Source organism: Aquarana catesbeiana, linkage group LG06, assembly GCF_042186555.1.
Source record: "Aquarana catesbeiana isolate 2022-GZ linkage group LG06, ASM4218655v1, whole genome shotgun sequence".
NCBI classification, from domain to species: Eukaryota; Metazoa; Chordata; class Amphibia; order Anura; family Ranidae; genus Aquarana; species Aquarana catesbeiana.
In genome coordinates, this window is record NC_133329.1 from 61,287,434 (window position 1) to 61,309,559 (window position 22,126).

General features: G+C 46.8%; 1 protein-coding gene across 4 annotated transcripts; it reads right to left on the minus strand.

Moving 5' to 3' along the window:
- Positions 1-770: 770 nt before the first annotated feature.
- LOC141148530 (E3 ubiquitin/ISG15 ligase TRIM25-like) lies at positions 771-21,890 on the minus strand. Of its 4 annotated transcripts, none has more exons than XM_073636071.1 (3): positions 21,777-21,890; positions 18,259-18,488; positions 771-2,451 (listed from the first exon to the last, which is right to left on the minus strand). In XM_073636071.1, the coding sequence occupies exons 2-3, from the start codon at positions 18,300-18,302 to the stop codon at positions 924-926; spliced, it is 1,572 nt and encodes a 523-aa protein (XP_073492172.1). In that variant the 5' UTR covers positions 18,303-18,488; positions 21,777-21,890; the 3' UTR covers positions 771-923. The 4 variants fall into 4 exon arrangements, with proteins under 4 accessions (XP_073492172.1, XP_073492174.1, XP_073492175.1 ...); XM_073636073.1 differs by having other exon boundaries at positions 18,189-18,488; XM_073636074.1 differs by lacking the exon at positions 18,259-18,488 and having other exon boundaries at positions 21,827-21,848.
- Positions 21,891-22,126: the final 236 nt, after the last annotated feature.

Below are 22,126 nucleotides of genomic sequence, written 5' to 3' on the forward strand. Positions count from 1 at the left end.
AAGGCTGCACCTGCACTAGGGCAAAGCTGCACTGACAAGGCTGCACCTGCACTGGGGCAAAGCTGCACTGACAAGGCTGCACTGACAAAGCTGCACTGACAAGGCTGCACTGACAAGGCTGCACTGACAAGGCTGCACTGGGGCAAGGCTGCACTGACACTGAAAAGGCTGCAGATGGACAGATAAGGCTGCATTGATGGGCATTTTAATGTAAGTTTTTTTTCCTTAAATTTCCCTCCTAAAAGTTTTTTTTCCTTAAAATTCCCTCCTAAACTTGGGGTGCGTGTTATACGCCGGCGCGTGTTATAGGCCGATAAATACGGTATATTGAATTATTTTGAAACTTTATATCACTCTATTCACTTGTCACCGTAATTGAAGTTTATGGATGCACATGCACTTTATTTGGAGCGTGGTTAATCATTACATTTTATAGTTTATTCATGTTTAAGCCATTTGCTTTAGAACGTGCAGCTCTTTTATTTTGTTTGTTATAGACATTGCATATTTTAGTAGTAGCACATTTGCGCAGATGTTGGGTTAATTCACTCACACATAATCATATTTATTGTTAACTGCAGTGAACAATTCATAACATCCTTTGTATCTTTCAAATAATCCTCAGTTTCAATGTTTAAAAATATCTGCTCAGAGTAACAAACTCCCCCCAGTTTAACCACAATAAACCATCATCAGGTGATTAAATGTCCCTATTTACCATCTTAGGGAGTTGGGGGGTGCACATGGAGCAATTCAATGACAGACCTGTATAATGCTGAGATTTCTATAACTTTATTGAACCTTAAAGAAAACATCTGATATACACATAAACCTGTGCAAGAAGAAAACCATGTGACAAACGAATGTCCATCAAAATCTCTTTATAACCAAATCCAATATTTTAGTTCTTTGGTATGCTTGCATTAACTTAAGAGCTTCACCCAGCCATTTGTATCTAGATAGAAAGCAGCATGGAGGGGTTCGGTGAAGGTGGTGGCGAAGGTGTGGAGGTGTCTGATAGTGCCACTTAGCTGGTAGAAGGACAGATGGCCGGCTTCATAATCCAAATATACTCCTATTTTTTGCAACGGAGACTCATGGTTCAATGACTCAATGTCAGAGTTGTGCACAGCTACAAGTTCATCATCAAACATGCCTATACACCACGACTTATTATTTCTTCCAAGATCACCATCAGGTCCTCTATCTATGGTGGGATAGCAAACGCCAATATCCCAAACTTCAGAGTAATCAAACTCTACTTCCCAGTAATGTCTACCACTGGAAAAACGCTCAACGCTCATCACCTGACACTGTACGTAAAATCTCTCTAATAGATCTGGTTTATTCTGTTCTGTTTCAGATGGCGATGCCATTTTCAGGTCAGCAGATAAAGCCAATGATTCGTGTGCAGTTTTTTCATCCAGTAACACATTTGTCACATGAAATTCATTTTTGGATTTTATGTTAGTGATTAGATCAGTTAGGGATCTGTGCAATGTAAGTGAGATCAGGAAATCATCCAGGTCGCAGACCTCAGGTTCCTCCATATCTTGATCTTCTATTTCTGATTCTTGTAGGACAGTTATGGGGTTAGTTATGTTACACAGCTCCTCAATGTCACAGATCTTCCTGGATAGGGTGCCTTTCTGGGTCTCCAGTTGCTGGATCAGCTCAGAGACCGACAGTAAAACCTTCTCTTCCTGTCTGGAGATCTCATTCAGGGCTCTCTGTTCCTGGACCTCCAGCTGTCTCCTTATATCATCAAACAAGGCAGTGACTCTCTTCTTCTCATTGTCAGATGTTTCCTGCGCTTTTCTCTTGTGATCCTGTAGACTTTGTACTTTTTCTTCAATTGCTGCTCTCATTGTAGTCACCTTTTCACAAACATTTCTCAGTCTCTCCTTCTTCTTCTCAGAAGCCTCTTCTAAAAGATCTACTTCATGTCCTTTATGTTTCCCCACCAGACAGCAGGACACACATAGACAGACGGCGTCCTCGGAGCAGTAATACTCCAGAAGCTTCTTGTGGATGGAGCATTTTTTACTACTGAAGGACGAGGTGGGTTCTATCAACACATGGTCCACTGTCTTGTTGTGGGCTGCCAGGTGTTTCTCACACATAGAAGTCTCACAGTGTAGACAAGTCTTGATAGCTGCCACCCTAAAATGCACACAATATGTACAGAAGATCCCACTTTTCTCCTGTTCCATAGATCGGGAGTCTTCCACAGCGTTACTCAACTTAACCTTCTTCTCCGGCACAGGACACTCTGCATACTTCTCTCCGCACCCCGGACAGGGAAAAACACCAGATCCCTTCTGTGTATCCAGAGCAGTCACAAAACAGTCTCGGCAGAACCTGTGTCCACAACTCATTGTCGCCAGTTCCATATGAGGGTTCAGGCATATGGAGCAGCTCAGCTCACCTCCAAGTGCAGCAGACGCCATTCTGAGAAGAAACAATGAAACTAAAATTCAGTTTGTATAAGAAGAGGAGTCTTAAAATGAAATGTTATAAACTATGTGCAGTAGAGGAGAGAATAAAGACAAAGCTATCTACTCTGATTCAGGGCTTACTCACCCCAAAACAAATTCAATAAGTGTGATGATGAGGAATGATAAACCCTACACTGCATGGGGTGAATGGGAGAGAAGTACTGAGTACTGTGCAATACTTATTTTCCCTTAAAATGTGTGAATTGTTAAAAAAAGGTCAGATAAAAATAAAATCTCAAGTCTGTGGTAGAGAGACATTTACACCAAACACAGATCAGCAGTAGGGCTGCAACTAACGATTATTTTCATAATCGATTAGTTGGCCGATTATTGTTTCGATTAATCGGTTAATAACCTTAAAAAAAAAAAAGAAAAAAGTGTGGCGTATAATTTAGTTAATATGTAAAGTTTTAAAAAAGGCAATTTATTCTTAAATATCTCTATGCAGCGGTAAATATAAATAACCAACTATATGGTTAGGGAGCAAAATATCTAATCCACTCTGAGAATAACAGACAGAAGAGATATACTGTATATACTATTAGAGGAGATATACTGTATAAACTGTTAGAAAAGAGATATACTGTACATACTATTAAAGGGTGAATCTGATAAATATTATCAGACTCAAAGATCAAATGTCTTCCTTCAAAAAAAAAATTTCATTTTAAGAACGTTCGTTCGATTTTCTAATCATTAGTGGGGTCAAGTCGACGTTCATTTTCAACCACAGTGACGGGAAAATTTGGAAATAGAAAACTTCTTGGTCAAAGGAATTTTCAGACAGTGTATATGGTTTTTGTTCAGAAATTACATTCATTTTAAAAACAGAATGTTAAAAACAAGTGAAAATTTCAAACAGCATTCTTTCATTCAGCGAATGTACAAAGATTTTTCGTCTGAATATTCTGGTCTGAAAATTGATCCGTGTGGCCAGTATAAGGCTCGCTACACACCTAGGCAGTTTGCTTTTGATCTGTTTCTGCAGTGCTGTTTGCTGTGCATTTTGATTTTTTGCGCACGTGATTTTGCGGCGATTTGCGTTTTTGCATTTTTTTTTGGCCAATTTGTTGTTGGGCAGATTAAAAAACACAAATTGCTGCAAAAACGCATTACATGCTTTTCTGCAGATTCTCCACTGAAGTATATTGAACCAAAAAAGCACAATTTTTGTGTTAAAAAAAAGGTCCCTGACCCTTTCCAAATACGCAGCGGCTGAAAAAAGCATAGATGTGAACGTGTCCAATGGGAAACCATGTTAATGAACTGCAGTGCGCTTCTGCAAAAAAACACCAAAAAACACATAGATGTGAACCAGGTCTAAGACGTTTAGTAACATAATGGGGTTAAAAAAACTAAAATTAGCCGTTTATAGTTAAAAAAAAAAAAAAAAAAAAAAAAAAAGCAGATAATCACTACTGTAAGGGGTTCATTTTTTTTACTGTAGAACTGTGAAAGTAACATCTACAGTTGGGATTATTTGCTCTGTTCGTACTATAAAGGGCTTGTTTTAGTTTTTTTTAACCCCATTATGTTACTGGCCAATTAATCGATTATGAAAATAGTAATCGATTAATTTAATAATCGATTAGTTGTCGATTAATCGATTATTTGTTTCAGCCCTAATCAGCAGGAAAAGAAAGCTGAGACTTCATAAAACATACTTAGTGCAGAGTCTGCAAAAGACTCCTACTGAGGCCCTGTCCTAAACAACCCTGTTGTAAATCGTCTTGTATGCAACTACGCAATAGGGATGAGCTGAGGTGTGTTCAGACACAAGTCCGAACCTGTCTGAGCTATGCTGCCAAGAAGCCGTCACTGCAGACAGCCAATCATAAGTGGGCAGGGTACTATCCGCCGTTGAACATATATAAGATACCTGTATGTGTGTGACTGTAAGGGTGAGAATGTCCTCACTTCCTACTTTTGGCTGTAGACAGTAACATCTTTTTGGCGGCAAAGCTCAGGTGGGTTTGGACCGGTGTCTAAACATACCTGAGCTCTTTCCTGCTAAGCAATACACCTGTTTTGTTAGGTTATCTTTGTGTAACCATATTAACCAGTAGCTGCCCGCCCACTGTCATATGACGGCGGGACGAGGCAGCTCCCGTTCTGGGCGGATGTCATATGACGTGACCGCCTTTCCGAGCCACTAGGGGGCGTGCGCCCGCCGCGTCACTCGGGACCGGATGCGCGTGCCCGGCGGCCGCGATGTCCGCCGGGCACCCGCGATTGCCCAGCAACCGAGCAGGACCGTGGATCTGTGTATGTAAACACAGATCCACGTCCTGTCAGAGAGGAGAGGAGACCGATGTGTGTCCCTTGTACATAGGGACAGCGATCGATCACCTCCCCCAGTCAGTCCCCTCCCCCCACAGTTAGAATCACTTCCCTAGGACACACATTAACCCCTCGATAACCCCCTAGTGTTAACCCCTTCCCTGCCAGTCACATTTATACAGTAATCAATGCATTTTTATAGCACTGATCGCTGTATAAATGTGAAGGGTCCCAAAAATGTGTCAAAAGTGTCCAATATGTCCGCCGCAATATCGCAGTCATGATAAAAATCGCAGATCGCCGCCATGACTAGTAAAAAAAAATAATAATAAAAATGCTATAAATCAATCCCCTATTTTGTAGACGCTATAACTTTTGCGCAAACCAATCAATATACGCTTATTGCAATTTTTTTTTACCAAAAGTATGTAGAAGAGTACAGATCGGCCTAAACTGAGGAAAAAAATTGTTTTTAAAAAAATTGGATATTTATTATAGCAAAAAGTAAAAAATATTGTTTTTTCAAACTTGTCGCTCTTCTTTTGTTTATAGCGCAATAAATAAAAAACGCAGAGGTGATCAAGTACCACTAAAAGAAAGCTCTATTTGTGGGGAAAAAATGATCAAACTTTAATTTGAGTACAGTGTAACATGACCGCGCAATTGTCATTCAAAGTGCGACAGCGCTGAAAGCGGTTTGGGCAGGAAGGGGGTGAAAGTGCCCTGTATTGAGGTGGTTAAAAGGGGTTGTAAACCTTTGTGTTTTTTCACCTTACTGCATCATATGCAGTAAGGTGAAAAAACACCTTGCAGTGTCCGGCCCCCCAGCCTCCACCCCGTTTTACTTACCTGAGCCCTGAATTTCGGTGGGCGTGATCCCGCGTCGCTATCTCTCAGGTCTTCTCGGCTCTTCATTGGATAGATTGATAGCAGCGCAGCCATTGGCTTCTGCTGCTGTCAATCAAATCCAATGATGCGGCAGCCAGGGGGGAGGGGCAGAGTCATACACTCCCCATCAGGAGAGAGCTTCCCAGAGGGGGTTATCTATTGCGGGGAGGAGCCGCGAGAGCCGCCGTGGAACCCCAGAAGAGGATGTTCGGGGCCACTCTGTGCAAAACGAATTGCACAGTGGAGGTAAGTATGACATGTTTGTTATTTAAAAAAACAGAGTTAGGTACCTGGTAACTCTTTTTCTAAGAAGTCTTCCAGGGCAGCATCCGAGAGATAGGCTCCTCCTCCCTAAAACAGGAAACACATTAGTCCACCATTATAAATTTCACAGTCTTACCTGTGTGCCTCAGTTATGTTAAAGCACCAAAGGAATTCCCTGTAAGCTGCAAGCTCCCCCGCTGTACCTGGTTTTTGTCATTTCAAGGGTGGGAACTAGTGCTGCCCTGGAAGACTTCTTAGAAAGAGTTACCAGGTACCTAACTCTGTTTTCTCGAATCGTCTTCCAGGGCAGCATCTGAGAGGATGTATCAAGCAATACTTACTAGGGTGGGGTTAGAGACTGGAGCACTTTGCGACCAAATGTTTGGTCTTGGTCAGACAGCTTGTCTATCCGGTAGTGCTTTGCGAAAGTACTGAAGCTCGACCATGTCGCTGCCCTGCAGATCTGCTCCGGAGTTGCCCCTGCTTTCTCTGCGACCGAGGTTGCCCAGGCTCTAGTTGTGTGCGCTCTGATTCCACTAGGTGGAGTGAGATTCTGTGCCTCATAGGTAGTCTGTATGGCCATCCTTATCCATCTGCTGATGGTACTTTTGGAAGCTTGTTTCCCTCTGTTGACTCCTGCATAGAGAACGAAAAGGGAGGTCGTTCTACGCCATTCCTTCGTTCTTTCGAGATACGTAATGAGCGTGTTCCTTACATCTAGTTTACTGTAAATGTCCCTTTTCCTGCTATCCATGGTTGTTGGAAGTGAGGGTATGACGATGTTTTGGGTTCTGTGGAACGTAGAAGAGACCTTGGGTAGAAAGGCCGGGTCTGGAGAGAGAATTATCTTGTCCAGATGTATCAGGCAGTATGGTTCTATTGTAGACAGAGCTTGGATTTCGCTCACTCTTCTGGCGGATACTAGGGCCAGAAGGAGCACAGTTTTTAACGTGAGGTTTTTGTCTGAGCTTTCTTCCATAGGTTCGAATGGAGGGGAAAGAAAGCCCTTAAGTACCGTGCCCATGTCCCAGGTGGGAGTTCTGTACACTTTGGCTGGTCTAGCTCTTTTAAGTGCTATAAGGAATCGTCTTATCAGCGGATCCTCCGCTAGTCTAGTATCCATGACCGAGGAGAGTGCTGCAACTTGTACTTTCAGGGTACTTGGTGATATGTTTTTGTCTGCACCCTCTTGTAAGAAGTCCAAAATTGCTGGAATTATCCCGCCGTTGGAGATTGATCTGTTTCTGTGCCAAGAAACAAACTTTTTCCTTACTTTCTCATAGATTGCCCTCGTTACCGGCTTCCTGTTGTTTAAGATGGTGTTAATCACTCTGTCTGACAGTCCTTTGTTCTGGAGTTCTACCCTCTCAGTAACCAAGCCGAAAGCTTCAGGATCTTGTGGTTCGGGTGGTTGACCGGGCCCTGTGACAGCAGATCCGGCTGGTCCGTCAGTGTCAGCTGAGGTTGTATGCTGAGGTTTTTCAAGTGACTGAACCATGCTCTCTGGGGCCAGTGCGGTGCTATTAGTATCACCGTTGTTTTCTCTGCCCTGATCTTTTGAATTACCTTTGGGATTATGGCAGTTGGAGGGAATGCATAGCACAGATGCCATTTCCAGCTTTGGTTGAAAGCATCTACCCCGCTGTTGCCATCCGTAGGGTCCAGGGAGAAAAATATCGGTGATTTTGCATTTGCTTTGGAAGCGAACAGATCTACTTCGGGTACTCCCCATTTTTGAGTGATTTGAGCGAAGGTTGTTTGGTTCAGTGACCATTCCGTTTGCCTTATCGTTTTCCGGCTCAGGAAATCTGCCAATGTATTGTCTGTTCCTTTTAGATGGATACTGGATATTGATCTTGTGTTTGCTTGTGCCCATAGTAGAATTGACTCTGTCAGCCTCATCAAGTTTTGGGACTTTGTACCACCTTGTCTGTTTAAGTATGCGACGGTTGTGGCGTTGTCTGATTGTACTTTTACGTCTCTCCCCAGTAATGCTGGTTTGAAAGCTTTTAGTGCTTCCCCCACAGCTTTCAGCTCTCTCAAATTTGAGGAGGCTTGGGACCATTTGGATGTTCTTTTCCCTTGTGAGCACAGCTCTTCCATGTGGGCCCCCCATCCCAGGGCGCTTGCATCGGTGGTGATCCTGATTGGATCGACTTGAGCCCATCTGCGCCCCTCGATGTACCGAAGTGGGTTGAGCCACCAGTGGAGTGTTTGTTTGACTGTGGCTGGGACGGAAATGGACTTGTCTAGGGATGCTTGCCAGCCATCCCACTGAGACAGAATGTAGTTCTGCAGAGGTCTCATGTGCATCTGTGCCCAGGTGATGGCTGGAATGGAAGACGTCATCAGTCCTAGTATGGACATTCCATGCCTGATTGTTGTGGAGGGATTCTTTAAAAAGGGAGGTAATTGCCCGTGTCATTTTTTCATCCTTTTCCTTTGTTAGGAAAATTTTTGACAGCCTGGAATCCAACACATATCCCAGATATACCACTGTCTGGCTTGGGGTCACCCCTCGGATGAGTGGTTTGAGGTTTAGTATCAGTCTTAGCTTGCCTGATGGTTGTCTTTTTGCGAAGATATGGGAGTAGAAGCCTTTTTGTTCCTCCTCCTGAGGAACGTAACTAATCACCTTCTGATCCTGCAGGTTCTGCAAGGATGCTAAAAAGCCTCTTGCTTGGTCGCTGTCCTTTGGTAGCATGGTTGCTAGGTATTTGGTTGGGGGGCGGGTGGAGAATTCTATTGCGTAGCCGTCCGCTATGGTGCGCAATATAAACTTGTTTTTTGTTGTCTCCTCCCATTGGTGGGAAAAGGCCGCAAGTATGCCCCCCCCCCCCCGGAGACAGTCATTGTTTTTTGTTCTTTTGGTTGGGAGGCTTAAGGATAAATTCACCTTTGCCTTTTTTTGTTTTGTTGACCCCAGCGCTTTTTTGCCCCTGGCTTGTTAAATTTCTTAAAATGCCGAAAGGGCACCTTCCCTTGTTTCTTCTTGGTTTGAGGGAACCCCTTATTCTTTGCTGCAGTCCTATCCAGGACTGTTTCTAGTTCAGGTCCAAAAAGTAGGTCTCCAGTGAATGGGATCCCACATAGTCGGTTCTTGGAAGGGGCATCCCCTCCCCAAGATTTCAACCACAGGGCTCTGCGGGCTGAGTTCAGTAGTGCTGTGGTCCTAGAGGATATTCTGACAGTTTCCGCTGAGGCATCTGCTAAGAAGGCTGCCGCTCTAGTCAGTGTGGGGGTGGTTTTTATTAGTTCTTCCCTGGGCGTGTCATTTTCCAGCAGTTCTTGCAGCTGGGTTAGCCAGATTAGCAAGGTCCGGGCTGTGCAGGTGGAAGCAATAGCCGGATTTAGGTTTGCCGCCCCTGCTTCCCATGCCCTTTTCAGGAGGGCTTCTATTTTCTTGCCCATGGGGTCGCTTAGGGTACCTGCGTTGTCAAAGTCCAAGTCAGATTTGTTTGTAATTTTTGCCAGAGAGGCATCCACCTTGGGGCATTTAGCCCAGGTTTTGATGTCTGCTTCCGCAAGTAGATGGGATACTGGCCTGACCGACACTTGATGACGCTTCTAATTTTTCAATAGCTGAGCGTAGTGGCGCCAAGGTGCTCTGAATTTCTTTCTTAAAAGAATTAAGCAGGTCTTTCAAAAATCCCTGCGATTTTTTGGCCACCATTTTGTCTATGCATTTCTGACATAGTGTTTTTTTCCCCTCTGGGGAAAGCCTGTGGCTGCATGAGGCACATGTTTTGCCTTTCGCCTTCCTTTCCTCGGGGGTCTTTGCCTAGAAGCAAGCATAGTAAACAAAGTCCCCGTGAGGCCGGTGGTCAAAAGACTGCCTGAAGGTAGGCAGTTTTGTAGAGAGGTTAAGACAGAGATAACTCTAGAGTATTCTGGCTTACCTTGGAGCTGTCCTGGCTTGCAGGATCTGCAGGGCAGGGTGGAGAAGCGTCAGACATGATCAGCCACCAGGATCCTCTGCTTAGAGGGCCTTTTTAACTGCTTCCTGCATAAGCTCTGGGCCCCGCCCCCAGCTGACCCCGTGCAGGTTGGTGGACACACCTGCACATGCCGCTGCCTTTTGGTACACTCCTCCATTGTACTGATAGGAAGGGACATGTATCAAGGTTTAATTTGTAACCTAAGTGTATAGATTTGCTATTTCTTTAAAAAAAATTTTTTTTTTAAACTCCCGCCCCCGGGAGCCCTGAATGTCCCGCTCTATCTCCTCCCGGAGATAGGCTACAGGAAAATGGCCGCCACCCGGAGATGAAACCGTCTGCTCCGGCGCCATCTTGGCACACCCACAGAGCCTCCATGGAGAGGCCTGCATGGCGGCGTGCCGAGGACGCCACCGCGCCGCGTGGAGAGCGGGCGGCCGGCCGGACCAGCCGCATCGCTCGGTGGTATCGGCCGCGGCCACCTGGGGACCAGATAGAAGGTAAAAAACTTACCCGATCGGTGTGCTGTGGCGGCGGCGGCAGGGGGGGGGGTGTCCACCAGTACATGTGCTGATGTATCCCCCTGGCGCACAGTGACAGCTGCCAGAGAAGCTGCTTTCATGGAAAGCATATGAGAGAAATGGTCAGACCTGCTAAAACCAGGATAGCAGGCCCTAGAGCAGCGGCATGGGGGGGGATGACAGAGTCCTCCTGCAGTCTGGGGGGATGATTGCAGACCCCTCAGTAGGGGCGAAATCTCAGGCTTGAGCAGGGTTGCTCAGTGCTGCTCCTGCTCGCCCTCCCAAGGCCCGTTGGGCTGTATGGGATGCTGGCAGGGGGTCTCCTGCAACAAGCACAGAGACACAGTGAAAATAACAAACATTCTTTGCAGCTCCTGTGGGTCCGGAGGAAACACAAAACAACTGAGGCACACAGGTAAGACTGTGAAATTTATAATGGTGGACTAATGTGTTTCCTGTTTTAGGGAGGAGGAGCCTATCTCTCGGATGCTGCCCTGGAAGACGATTCGAAAAAAATAAAACTTGAACTTTTAGTGTCACTTTAAATGGACTTTCAGTTTCTGCAAAGCTGAAAAAAAATACACCAAAAAAAGTGCATAGGTGTGAACCAGGCCTTAATGTAAACAAACAAGTGGTTCCCTGGCCAGCAGCAACCCCCACGGATGCGGAGGGTTGCCACAAGTTTGATAAGCCATGCTGGTCCAGAGTTGGCATAGTTTCTGTTTTTTTTCTTGTTTTATTTGTTAACGTAATTGATTTCTTTGCATACGAGCAATGTCTGACACTTCATGCCATACAACACACAGCTAGTCTGCTTAAGTCTGTATCTATTGTATTATTCATGTGTGGGTCTTCCTGCAGATTGGCAAGACCTATTCTATGGTTCTGGTTTGCCGATATGCGGGACCTCCCAGCTAAGATCTGTGCGGTTGGAATTGTTTATTTTTTTATAATGATACCCGGTGCGGGACTGGCTATGGTGGCTGGGGTGGTGGGTCTTCTCCTGCTGGTCCGACTAGTCACCACATTCCACTTAATTACCTGATGGCCTCTTTAAAAATAGTCACATGGAATGTGAAAGGGCTGCGTGATAAGTCCAAACGCTTAGCTGTGCTGTCTCACCTTAAGCGCATGTGCACGGACATATCTGTACTAGTGGAGACCCACATAACAGGGCAACTTCAAATGGCCCTCAAAAAACCATGGGTGGGCTGGACTTACCAGGCTCCATTCACCAACAACTCCAGAGGTATAGCTATCCTCATAGCCAAAACGGTTAATTTCCAATTGCATAATTTAAAATCGGACCAGCAGGGGAGGTTAACGTTCTTACATGTAACTGTAGGGGGTCTCGAAACCCTTTTGCTGGCTTTCTATGTACCCCCCCCCACCCTTTCAATTTACTGCCCTCAGGGAGGGGCTAGCTTTTATGTCTGAGCACCCCATGACACCAGCGATCTGGATGGGGGATTTTAATATGGTGATTGACCCCCTCCTAGACAGGCTTCACCCATCAGATACGTCACAGAACAGGCCGACTCTCACTAGGTTTGGTAGATTCCTCTCGGAATTTGCCCTATCCGACACCTGGAGACTTAAATATCCCAACACATCCGCATATTCTTGCTTTACACCCGCACAAAATGCAATGTCCCGCATAGACATGATTCTGCTCACTCCCACTCTAATCACGAGCCTCCTTGCAGTGGGGTTCGGCGTGAGAGTCCTCTCAGACCATTCACCCTACTGGATCACTCTGAGGCTACCGTCCTCCCCGCCTGTGGAGGCTGAATCCATTCTGGCTCGCAACTCTCACTGATATTGAGATCATACAGCGCGAGTGGTCTCTCTATTTTCAGACCAACCAAGGGTCGGCCTCGCCCGGAGTGGTATGGGAGGCCTTCAAGGCCCATGCCCGCCTGATTCTATCTACTCACATCAACAGGCACAAAGCCTCCTCTAACAATATTTTGTTACAGGCCGAGGAGCACTTGGGCTCCCTCGAACAGGCTTTCCTGTCAAACCCAACACCCTCCAACTCTGCCCAACTACGCTTGCAATCTAGGCTCACTGATAACCTACACTTTGAGAAAGCAAAGAAGGGAATCTTTTTTTAGAAAACAAAGGATCTTTGAGCATGGTGAGTGGGCGGGGAAACTCTTAGCCTATATGGCCCATACGCCTCCGGTGGTGGTTCAGCTTCGCTCACATGATGGTACCATGCTCACGGACCCTGAACAAGTAGCCCACGAATTTAGAAGATTCTACGCAGACCTCTATACTTCTAGAGCCAGCCGACCCATGGACAAGCTACACCTTCTCCTAGATAATATAGACTTCCCCTCCCTCTCAACCACTCAGGTAGAAATTTTGGAGGCACCTATAACTGAGGAGTGCATCAAAGCGGCAATGGCGAACCTCCCAGCGTCGAAGGCCCCAGGCTCAGACGGCCTCCCTCTGGAGTTCTACTCTCAATTCCAGGAGGTCCTCATTCCCAGACTAGAGGCTTTATATTCACACATACACACGTCCGGCACACTACCGCGCACCATGAGCGAGGCACTGATTGTCCTCATTCCCAAACCTGACAAAGATCCCCTCCAACCCGAGTCCTACCGCCCGATCTCTCTCCTCCAATTGGATGTGAAAATTCTCGCTAAAATTCTTGCCATGAGACTCAACAAGGTCATCCTCAGCCTCATTCACCCTGACCAAACAGGCTTTATGCCCAATAAGAACACAGCGTTTAACCTAAGAAGGCTATTCACAAACCTTCAAGCTACACATGATGAGACTGGGTCCAGAGTAGTAGTCAGTTTGGACGCCGCCAAGGCATTTGATTCTGTGGAGTGGAGTTACCTTTGGGAGTGCCTCCATAGATTCGGCTTTGGCCCCAGGTTCATTAAATGGCTCCAACTCCTCTACCAGGCTCCCACTGCTCGGATCCAGGTCAACGGCAAAATGTCCACCCCATTCTTGCTGTCAAGGGGAACACGTCAGGGCTGCCCAATATCTCCCATGTTATATGCCCTAGCTGTCGAGCCATTGGCCATAGCCATCAGAGCGCACCCTGGCATCAAGGGCCTCCGCCGGGGGCAGCTGACCGAGGTGCTTAGTTTATATGCTGATGATATGCTACTTTATTTATCAGACGCTGGTCCCTCGTTGGCTACAGCTCTACAACTTATCCAGCAACACGGGACCTATTCTGGGTGACAAATTAATTGGTCTAAGTCTCAAATACTCCCCATAGATGTCTCTGTTCCAACGAATACTCAGGTGTCCCTCCCACTGGTAAGGACCAGCCAGCTTAAATATCTAGGCATACAGTGCTCACGATCCCTAGCAGACTACATACACCTAAATATTGAACCAATTTTCGCGTATCTTAAAAACAAGACGCAAATCTGGTCCAGACTTCCTCTGGGAGTGATGGGTCGTAATAGCTTGGTGAAGATGATTCTTCTTCCCAAGCTGTTATACCTATTCTGGCATGCCCCATTGTGTGTCCCAGTTCATATATTTAGGTCCCTCGAGTCCATACTCAATACATTTATATGGGACACTTCCAGACATAAGCTATCATGGCAGACCCTTAAATGTCCCACCCACCTGGGGGGCACGGCCACCCCTGATCTCGCACTCTATTATTTAGCCTCCCAGCTGTCCCATTTTTACTATTTCAATAAGCACGACAGACTTCGTTACACTGTCCTAGTATGCACGCATGCCTCTGACGTAGTGGCCCACCCCTTCCAGATACTTTTTTGCAAACATAGGGGTAACTCTAGTCTTGTGGGTGGGAACCGACTGTTACAACACCATAGTAGAATCTGGCACCGTACACTCACCACTATCGGAGCTCCTCCTGTTCACGCTCATACTCCACTATGGGACAATCCTCAGCTCCCTGAACTATTGACCATCCCAGACTTTAAACTATGGATCATCTATAAAATCATATACCTGTATCAGATCGTAGCGGGTGGGGAGGTCCGGCCCTTTCAGGCTCTAAAAGATGAATTCGCCCTTCCTAACCATATGTTTTTTAGGTATCTCCAGATTCGCCACGCCCTTCAGTCTCAATTTAACAACTCTATTCCTACTCTAGAAGTGGTGACAGCCACAGATTTACTCTTGGGTGACGACCCAAAAAAGCTGATCTCCACCCTATACAGTCTCCTTCTCCTACCCGCTGCCACCAACCACACACAAAACCTAAGGGTTAAATGGGATGCTGACACCGGGACCTTTGATGATGACCAGTGGGGGGACATACTTGGGACTTGCACAAAAGTATCCCCGAAATTATCAGATCGTCTCACCCACTTATACATCCTCCACAGATCTTATCTCACCCCCGCACGCATCCTTAAATACAGGCCGGACGCTACTCCAGCTTGTCCTCGCTGCGGAAACACCCCCAGTACCTTCTATCACTTAATATGGTCTTGTCCAACTATTCAGAATTACTGGCTGCAAATAGTCAAGTTTCTCCATGATCAAATGGGCTCCCTCTGACGCTGTGCCCTCGCCAATGTTTACTTGGTCTGCTCGCAGTCTCGGAGGAAGAGAAATACTTATCAATATTTATGCAGGAGACCCTCTTCATAGCCAGATTGCAGGTTGCCCAACTGTGGCTTCGGCCCAACCCCCCCACGGTGCAGCAGTGGAAGAGGGCAGTGAACCTCACTCTACCCTACAAAAAAGTTCTGTATACCCACCGTGGCTGTCCAGCCAAATATCACAAAATATGGGATAGATGGATAAATGAAGCCTCTACATGCACAGACTAGCACTACACAACATATATATGACTGTTGGTACAATGGCACTTACCTTTACTTATGACCAAATTTCTTATTAACCTAATCAAGAGGTACACCCTGATACTGGTTTGCAATGACTTGTCAAGACTTACAGTGTAAAAGTTAATACATCTGATTCCAGTGTATGCTGCACTTTGTACTTTAACGTTCTTAATATGTACTGACTATTATGCTCAATAAACTTTATCTTTGATTAAAAAAAAACAAACAAGTGGTAACTATACCAGGGGCACTTTTATCTGGAAAAAAAACCATCCGGAAATCCGCTTTAACCACTTGCCGAGCAGCCGCCATCATTATACTGCGGCAGGTTGGCTCTATTACGCAAATGGCCATAGCTGTACGTTGGTTCATGCAATAGATACAGTGGGCATGTGCGCCCGCGGTGCTGCGCCAATGCGCGTGGCCGGTGGCCGCAATGTTTACCAGTCACCTGCGAACGCTCCACAGAGAGCCAGAACGGGGATCTGTCAATGTAAAGAAACAGATCCCCATTCTGGCAGGGGAGTAGAGAGTGATCGTCTGTCCCTAGTGATTAGGAACAGCGATCTGTCTCCTCCAGTCAGTCCCCTCCCCGCCACAGTTAGAAACACCTCCCAGGGAACACATTTAACCCCTTGATCACCACTAGTGTTAACCTCTTCCCTGCCAGTGTCATTTATACAGTAATCAGTGCATTCTTATAGCACTGATCGCTGTATAAATGTCACTGGTCCCAAAAAAGTGTCAAAAGTGACCGATCTGTCCGCCGCAATGTTGCAGTCCCGCTAAAAATCGCAGATCGCCGCCATTGCTAGTTAAAAAAAAATAAATAAATAACAAAAATGCCATAAATCTATCCTCTAGTTTGTAGACGCTATAACTTTTGCACAAACCAATCAATATACGCTTATTGCGATTTTTTTTACCAAAAATATGTAGAATACATATTGGCCTAAACTTAGGAAGAAATGTATTTATTTATTTTTTTTTTTTTGGGGGGGGGGGGGATATTAATTATAGCACAAAGTAAAAAATATTGCTTTTTTTCAAAATGTTTGCTCCTTTTTTGTTCATAGCGCAAAAAATAAAAACCGCAGAGGTGATCAAATAACACCAAAAGAATGCTCTATTTGTGGGGAAAAAAAAAGGACATGCATTTTGTTTGGGTACAACGTCGCATGACTGTGCAATTGTCAGATAAAGCTACGCAGTGCCGTATCGCAAAAAATGGCCTGGTCATTAATGGGGTAAATCCTTCCGGTTCTTAAGTGGTTAAAGGTCAAAACTACAACAGCAGATGGTGTGAACCGTACATCTTCTCTGAAAACACGTGATTGTGGCTACTGTGCGTGTAAAACAGGGGTGTCCAAACTTTTTTCAAAAAGGGCCAGATTTGATGAAGTGAACATGCGTGAGGGCCGTCCATTTTGCCCGACATTCTTTGAACCATTAAAGTTCGGTCTAAGTGTGTTTGTCCGAGCACTAATACACTGCCCAACAAGAATTCTCGACTTTGTGGCTGTGTGTGGTGAAGAGATGAGCGGGCGTGTCATTTGGAGAGATATAGATATAGATAGATATATATATATATATATCTATCTATATCTATATCTTTTGTGGCCCCCAACTAATCCCCGAGCGCCGATCAGGACCAAGGATGAGCTCGGGTGTGTTATGTGGATATACCGTATTTATCGGCGTATAACATGCACCTTCACTTTAAGAGGGAAGTTTCAGGAAAAAAATAAAATTTTAAATAAAGAACTGTGAAGCAAAATAAGGGTCAGTGCCCATCAATGCAGCCTAATCAGTGCCCATCTGCAGCTTCACCATTGCCATGAATGTAGCCTCACCATTGCCATCATTGCAGCCTGATCGTTGCCCATCTGCAGCCTCAGAGGGGACAGGGAGGGGGGCGGGACAACCGCTGACAGATTACATAAAGGAGAATCTCCTGTTTACTTTTTATGATAGACAGAACAGTCGTCCAATGGCAGCCCAGGAGATGGGAATTCCTATTACAGATGCCACCGAGTAAACAGGAGATTCCCCTGTATGTAATCTAATGGCACTCGTCCCGCCCCCTCCCTGTCCCCTCCTAGGCAGCACCGATAAATACGGTATATATCTTTTGTGGCCCTGGGGGTCACAAAAGATATATACAGTGGAACCTCGGTTTGCGAGTAACGCGGTTAACGAGCGTTTCGCAAACCGAGCACTGTATTTCTAAAAATCCTAACTCGGTTTGCGAGTGTTGTCTCGCAAAACGAGCAGGATTCAGGCCAAAAGCGATGTGCAGTACCGCTTTTAGCCTGAGGTGGGGGACGCCGGAGCCGAGCAGAGTGGAAAGTCGCCGATTGTCGGCGTTCGGAAATGCACGGAAAGGCCCGAGGACAGTTCGGCTGACCTCGGCAAACCTCGGAAAGGCTCGTGAGTCTTTCCGAGGTTCGCCGAAGTGTGCTCGGGCCTTTTCCGAGGCTCTCCGGCGCCCCCCACCTCTGGCCGCATGCGGTATTGCATCCCATTGAAGTCAATGCGGAACAAATTATTTTCGTTTCCATTGACTTCAATGGGAAAACTCGCTTTGATATGCGAGTACTTTGGATTGCGAGCACACTCCTGGAACGGATTATGCTCGTAATCCGAGGTCCAAATTGCCAGGGGGGCCGTATTAAACCTGGACAGGGGCCGGACTTTGCCTGGTGTAAAAGGTCAACTGCTCTGTTAACCTGGACCAGTGATAGTCACTCTTCCTCTGCTGGTGCTAAGACTATTGTCCTGCAAACTGAAACATCTCTGCACAAGGGAGGATGACAATGCAATGGTAACATTCTGTGCTTCATGCTGGTCTGTGGTTTGGCATATGTGTCCCCTTCTCTGGCGGCCTACCACAGAAATCTGACCGTTCTTCTGGGGAAGATGAGGGTGGCATGGTGTTCAGTATCTTTTAGTTGACTTGAATGGCAAAACACAGGTAGTAGCAAGTACCAGATAATAATACAAGTGGCTTCTCAAAAAGCTGCCACAGAGCCCCCAGACATGGTATGCAAATACTGACATCCTAAAAGTTTGGCCACGCCCCCACCACACCCCACAGTGCATTGCTGGGGCTTATTGATACAGGACTCTGTCTGGTGATGTGACCGGACGGGTCTATACTCAGACTCGGTGTGGTGTGCGGATTGTAGCCAGTCCCAGCACTGGTTTGGGCAGATATCTTCCCGTTCATCGTCCTTGTAGGGAAATCTACAGATATCGGGTTCAGACTCCAAGATCATCCTAAAATATCTGTTATAAAATAGGGAGGAGGAGAGAGAAAGACAGAGGGGAAGAGAGACGAAAAAGGTGGGAGAAGAGAGAATATTAGCAAAGAGTACCCGTCCCCTAGAAGTCCCCCCCCCATCCTTTTATAGAAAATTGCTGATATTTCCCAGACCTTCAATGTAAACAATCAGTCACTCTGCATGAATTGTAAACATTTTGCATCCCTGGGCTCCTCTTGTGGCCCCTGTGTCCCTCTTGTGGTTTCTACTACAGCCCCTTGTCCTTTCTAAGGCCCCTTTTGTGGTCCTCTTAGGTCCCTTCTTGTAGCCCCTGTGCCCCTCTTAGGGACCTTCTTGTGGTCCCCGTGTCCCTCTCAGAGCCCCTCTTGTGGCCCGTTTGTGGTTACTGCTATGGTTACTGTGTCCCTCCTTAGAGGCTACTCTTGTGTTCCCCAAGTGCTTTCTTGGGATTCTCTTAAGGCCCCTCATGTGACCCCTGCGTCCCTCTTAGGACCCATCTTGTAGCCCCTGACTGCCTCTTAGGGCCCTTGTGGCCTATATGTTCCTTTTAGGGCCTCTCTTGTTGCCCCCGCATCCCTCTTATGGACCTCCTGCCCTTGGGTCTCTCTTAATACCCCTCTTGCAGCCCGTGTCCCTCTTAGGGTCCCTCCTGCAGCCCGTTTCAGTGTTTCTTTTGTGGCCCTTTTAGGGCTCATCTTGTGTCCTCTGTGTCTCTACTAGGACCCTTCTTGTGGCCCTGTGTCACTCATAGAGCACCTTCTTGTGGCCCCTAGTCCATCTTAGAGCCCCTAAGGCCCATGTGTCCCTCTATGGGTCCCCTTTGTGGCTCCTATTACGGCCAGTGTGTTACCCCTCAGGGCCCCTCTTATAGCCCCTATGTCTCTTTTAGAGCCCTTCTTGCAGCTTGTGTCTCTATCAGAGCCCTTCTTGAGGCCCCTGTGCCCCTCTTAGGGCCCTTCTTGTGACCTCCATGTGTCTCTTAGGGCCCCTTCTTTGGCCCAGTGTCTCTATTAGGCCTCTCTTGTGGCCTCTGTGTCCCTTTTGTAGCCCCCGGTGTCACTTTTGGACTGCACCCACATCTGCGTGTTCCAAGAATGCGCAAAAAAAGTTTGTAAGTGTGAGTCGCGCTTTCGGTGCAATTGGTTCGAAGGGGCACCACAAACACAGCCAGAGGAAATGCGTGTTTTTTGCATTTGGTAAAATGCGCAACAAACGTGCAAAGCTCTGAGCCCCAAAAAAAGGTGCAGGAGTTTCTTTGGTGCGCGTTAAGTAAATGAGCTGCCCTATGCGCATCGAGCGAAAATGTGGGTAAAACTGCGCTGTCCCGGAATGCAAATCATAGAACATAAAAATATGTGACTGTGCAGCAGCAACTTTTCTGTGAGACACGCACAGCACAAATCGTATAGTCTAAATAAAGTTGCGCTATAATATTGAAAGAAAGCGAAACAAACAAAGCAAAATAAAAAAAGTCCAAAAGTGCGATAAAAAGAAGTCCAATATATCACAAAAGTGCACCATCCATCACCAGAATGGTGTGTGATCACCAGTAATAAAACCTCCACCTCATTGATTGGCCGCTTACCAGCTCCTATTGACCTCCTGTTATGGTCCATTCAGGGGGATTAAGCTGAAGGGAATGATACCCACCACTCATGGGGAAACTCGATTACATACAGACCCCAAAAAAGATAAAGCTTCCATAGTATAAAATCTTGGATGGATGGTGCAATTTTGTGATATATTGGACTTCTTTTCATCACCCTTTGGACTCTTTTTTGCTTCTTACTTTCAATATTATAGCGCAACTTTGGAAATGTGAAAAAAAATAAAACAAACAACAAAAAGTACACAAAAATGTGCAAACCCACTACACTAGGTGTGAATAGGGCCCCCCTTGTAGCCACTGTGTCCCTTTCACGGCCTTCTTGTGGCCCCTGCGTGCCTCTTTGGGCCCTTTTGTGGCTCCTATTATTGCCTCCTGTCAACCCTTAGGCCCCTCTTGTTGCCCCTGTGTCTATTTTAGGGGCCCTTTTGTTGACCCTGTGTTCCTAATGCTCTTTTGTATACCTCTCAGGGTGCTGCTTGTGGCACCCTAAAGGCCCCTCTTGTGACTCCTGTGTTCCCTCTGTATCTCTCTTGTGGCCCCATGTATTCCTCCTGTGGCCCCGACGTTCCCTCTATATCCCTCTTGTGGCCCCATGTATTCTTCCTGTGGCCCCTGCGTTCCCTCTGTATTCCTCTTATGGCCACATGTATTCCTCCTGTGGCCCCTCTGTATTCTTCTGGTGGTCTCTGTGCTCCCTCTTGTGGCTCCATTTGTTCTTCCTGTGGCCCCTCTGTATCCTGTGTTCCCTCTGTATCATTCTTGTGGTCCCTGTGTTCCCTCCTGTGGTCCCTGTGTTCCCTCCTGTGGCCCCTTGTGTTCCCTCCTGTGGCCCCTTGTGTTCCCTCCTGTGGCCCCTTGTGTTCCCTCCTGTGGCCCCTTGTGTTCCCTCCTGTGGCCCCTTGTGTTCCCTCCTGTGGCCCCTTGTGTTCCCGCCTGTGGCCCCTTGTGTTCCCGCCTGTGGCCCCTTGTGTTCCCTCCTGTGGCCCCTTGTGTCCCCACCTGTGGCCCCTTGTGTTCCCTCCTGTGGCCCCTTGTGTTCCTTCTGTGGCCCTTTGTGTTCCCTCCTGTGGCCCCTTGTGTTCCCTCCTGTGGCCCCTTGTGTTCCTTCTGTGGCCCCTTGTGTTCCCTCCTGTGGCCCCTTGTGTTCCCTCCTGTGGCCCCTTGTGTCCCCACCTGTGGCCCCTTGTGTTCCCTCCTGTGGCCCCTTGTGTTCCTTCTGTGGCCCTTTGTGTTCCCTCCTGTGGCCCTTTGTGTTCCCTCCTGTGGCCCCTTGTGTTCCTTCTGTGGCCCTTTGTGTTCCCTCCTGTGGCCCCTTGTGTTCCTTCTGTGGCCCTTTGTGTTCCCTCCTGTGGCCCCTTGTGTTCCCTCCTGTGGCCCCTTGTGTTCCCTCCTGTGGCCCCTTGTGTTCCCTCCTGTGGCCCCTTGTGTTCCCTCCTGTGGCCCCTTGTGTTCCCTCCTGTGGCCCCTTGTGTTCCTCCTGTGGCCCCTTGTGTTCCTCCTGTGGCCCTTGTGTTCCCTCTGTATCTCCTTTGTGGCCCCTGTGTTCCTCCTTGTGTTCTTCCTGTGGCCCTGCTGTATCCCCTGTAGCTCTCCTGTGTTCCTCCTGTACTCAGTGATATCAGAGGGGTCTGGTGAGGTGTCTCTGTCTCTGCATACAATGAGCCCCATCCGCCTCACACTGACCTATCACCGGGGATCTCACACCGACCACACACCCACACTGTGTGCACAACCTGATCAATGATCCGGGGAACACAAAACACGAACAAAACGTTCCACCGAACAAACATTCCCTATACAACACTGTGTACACAGCGACATCTAGTGTTCAATATGGGAAGTGCAGGACATCATACAGACCAATGATCAGCAGGTTATTTTTGGTCAGTGATTTCATCTCTTCATCAGACAACAAAGAAAAATCTGACATCCCCCATACCAGATCCCCGGGGGGGCTCCATACTAACAAATCATTGCATCTACTTGAGCTTATATAAGATTCCATAAATAATAAACTACAAAAAATTCTAATA

Excerpts from the sequence above, each read along its gene's own strand:
- LOC141148530 (XM_073636071.1), bottom strand. The coding sequence starts at position 18,302 with ATGCACTGTGGGGTGTGGTGGGGGCGTGGCCAAACTTTTAGGAT. Across the intron at positions 2,452-18,258 it reads CGTGGCCAAACTTTTAGGAT|AATGGCGTCTGCTGCACTTG; the intron begins GTCAGTATTTGC and ends GTTTCTTCTCAG.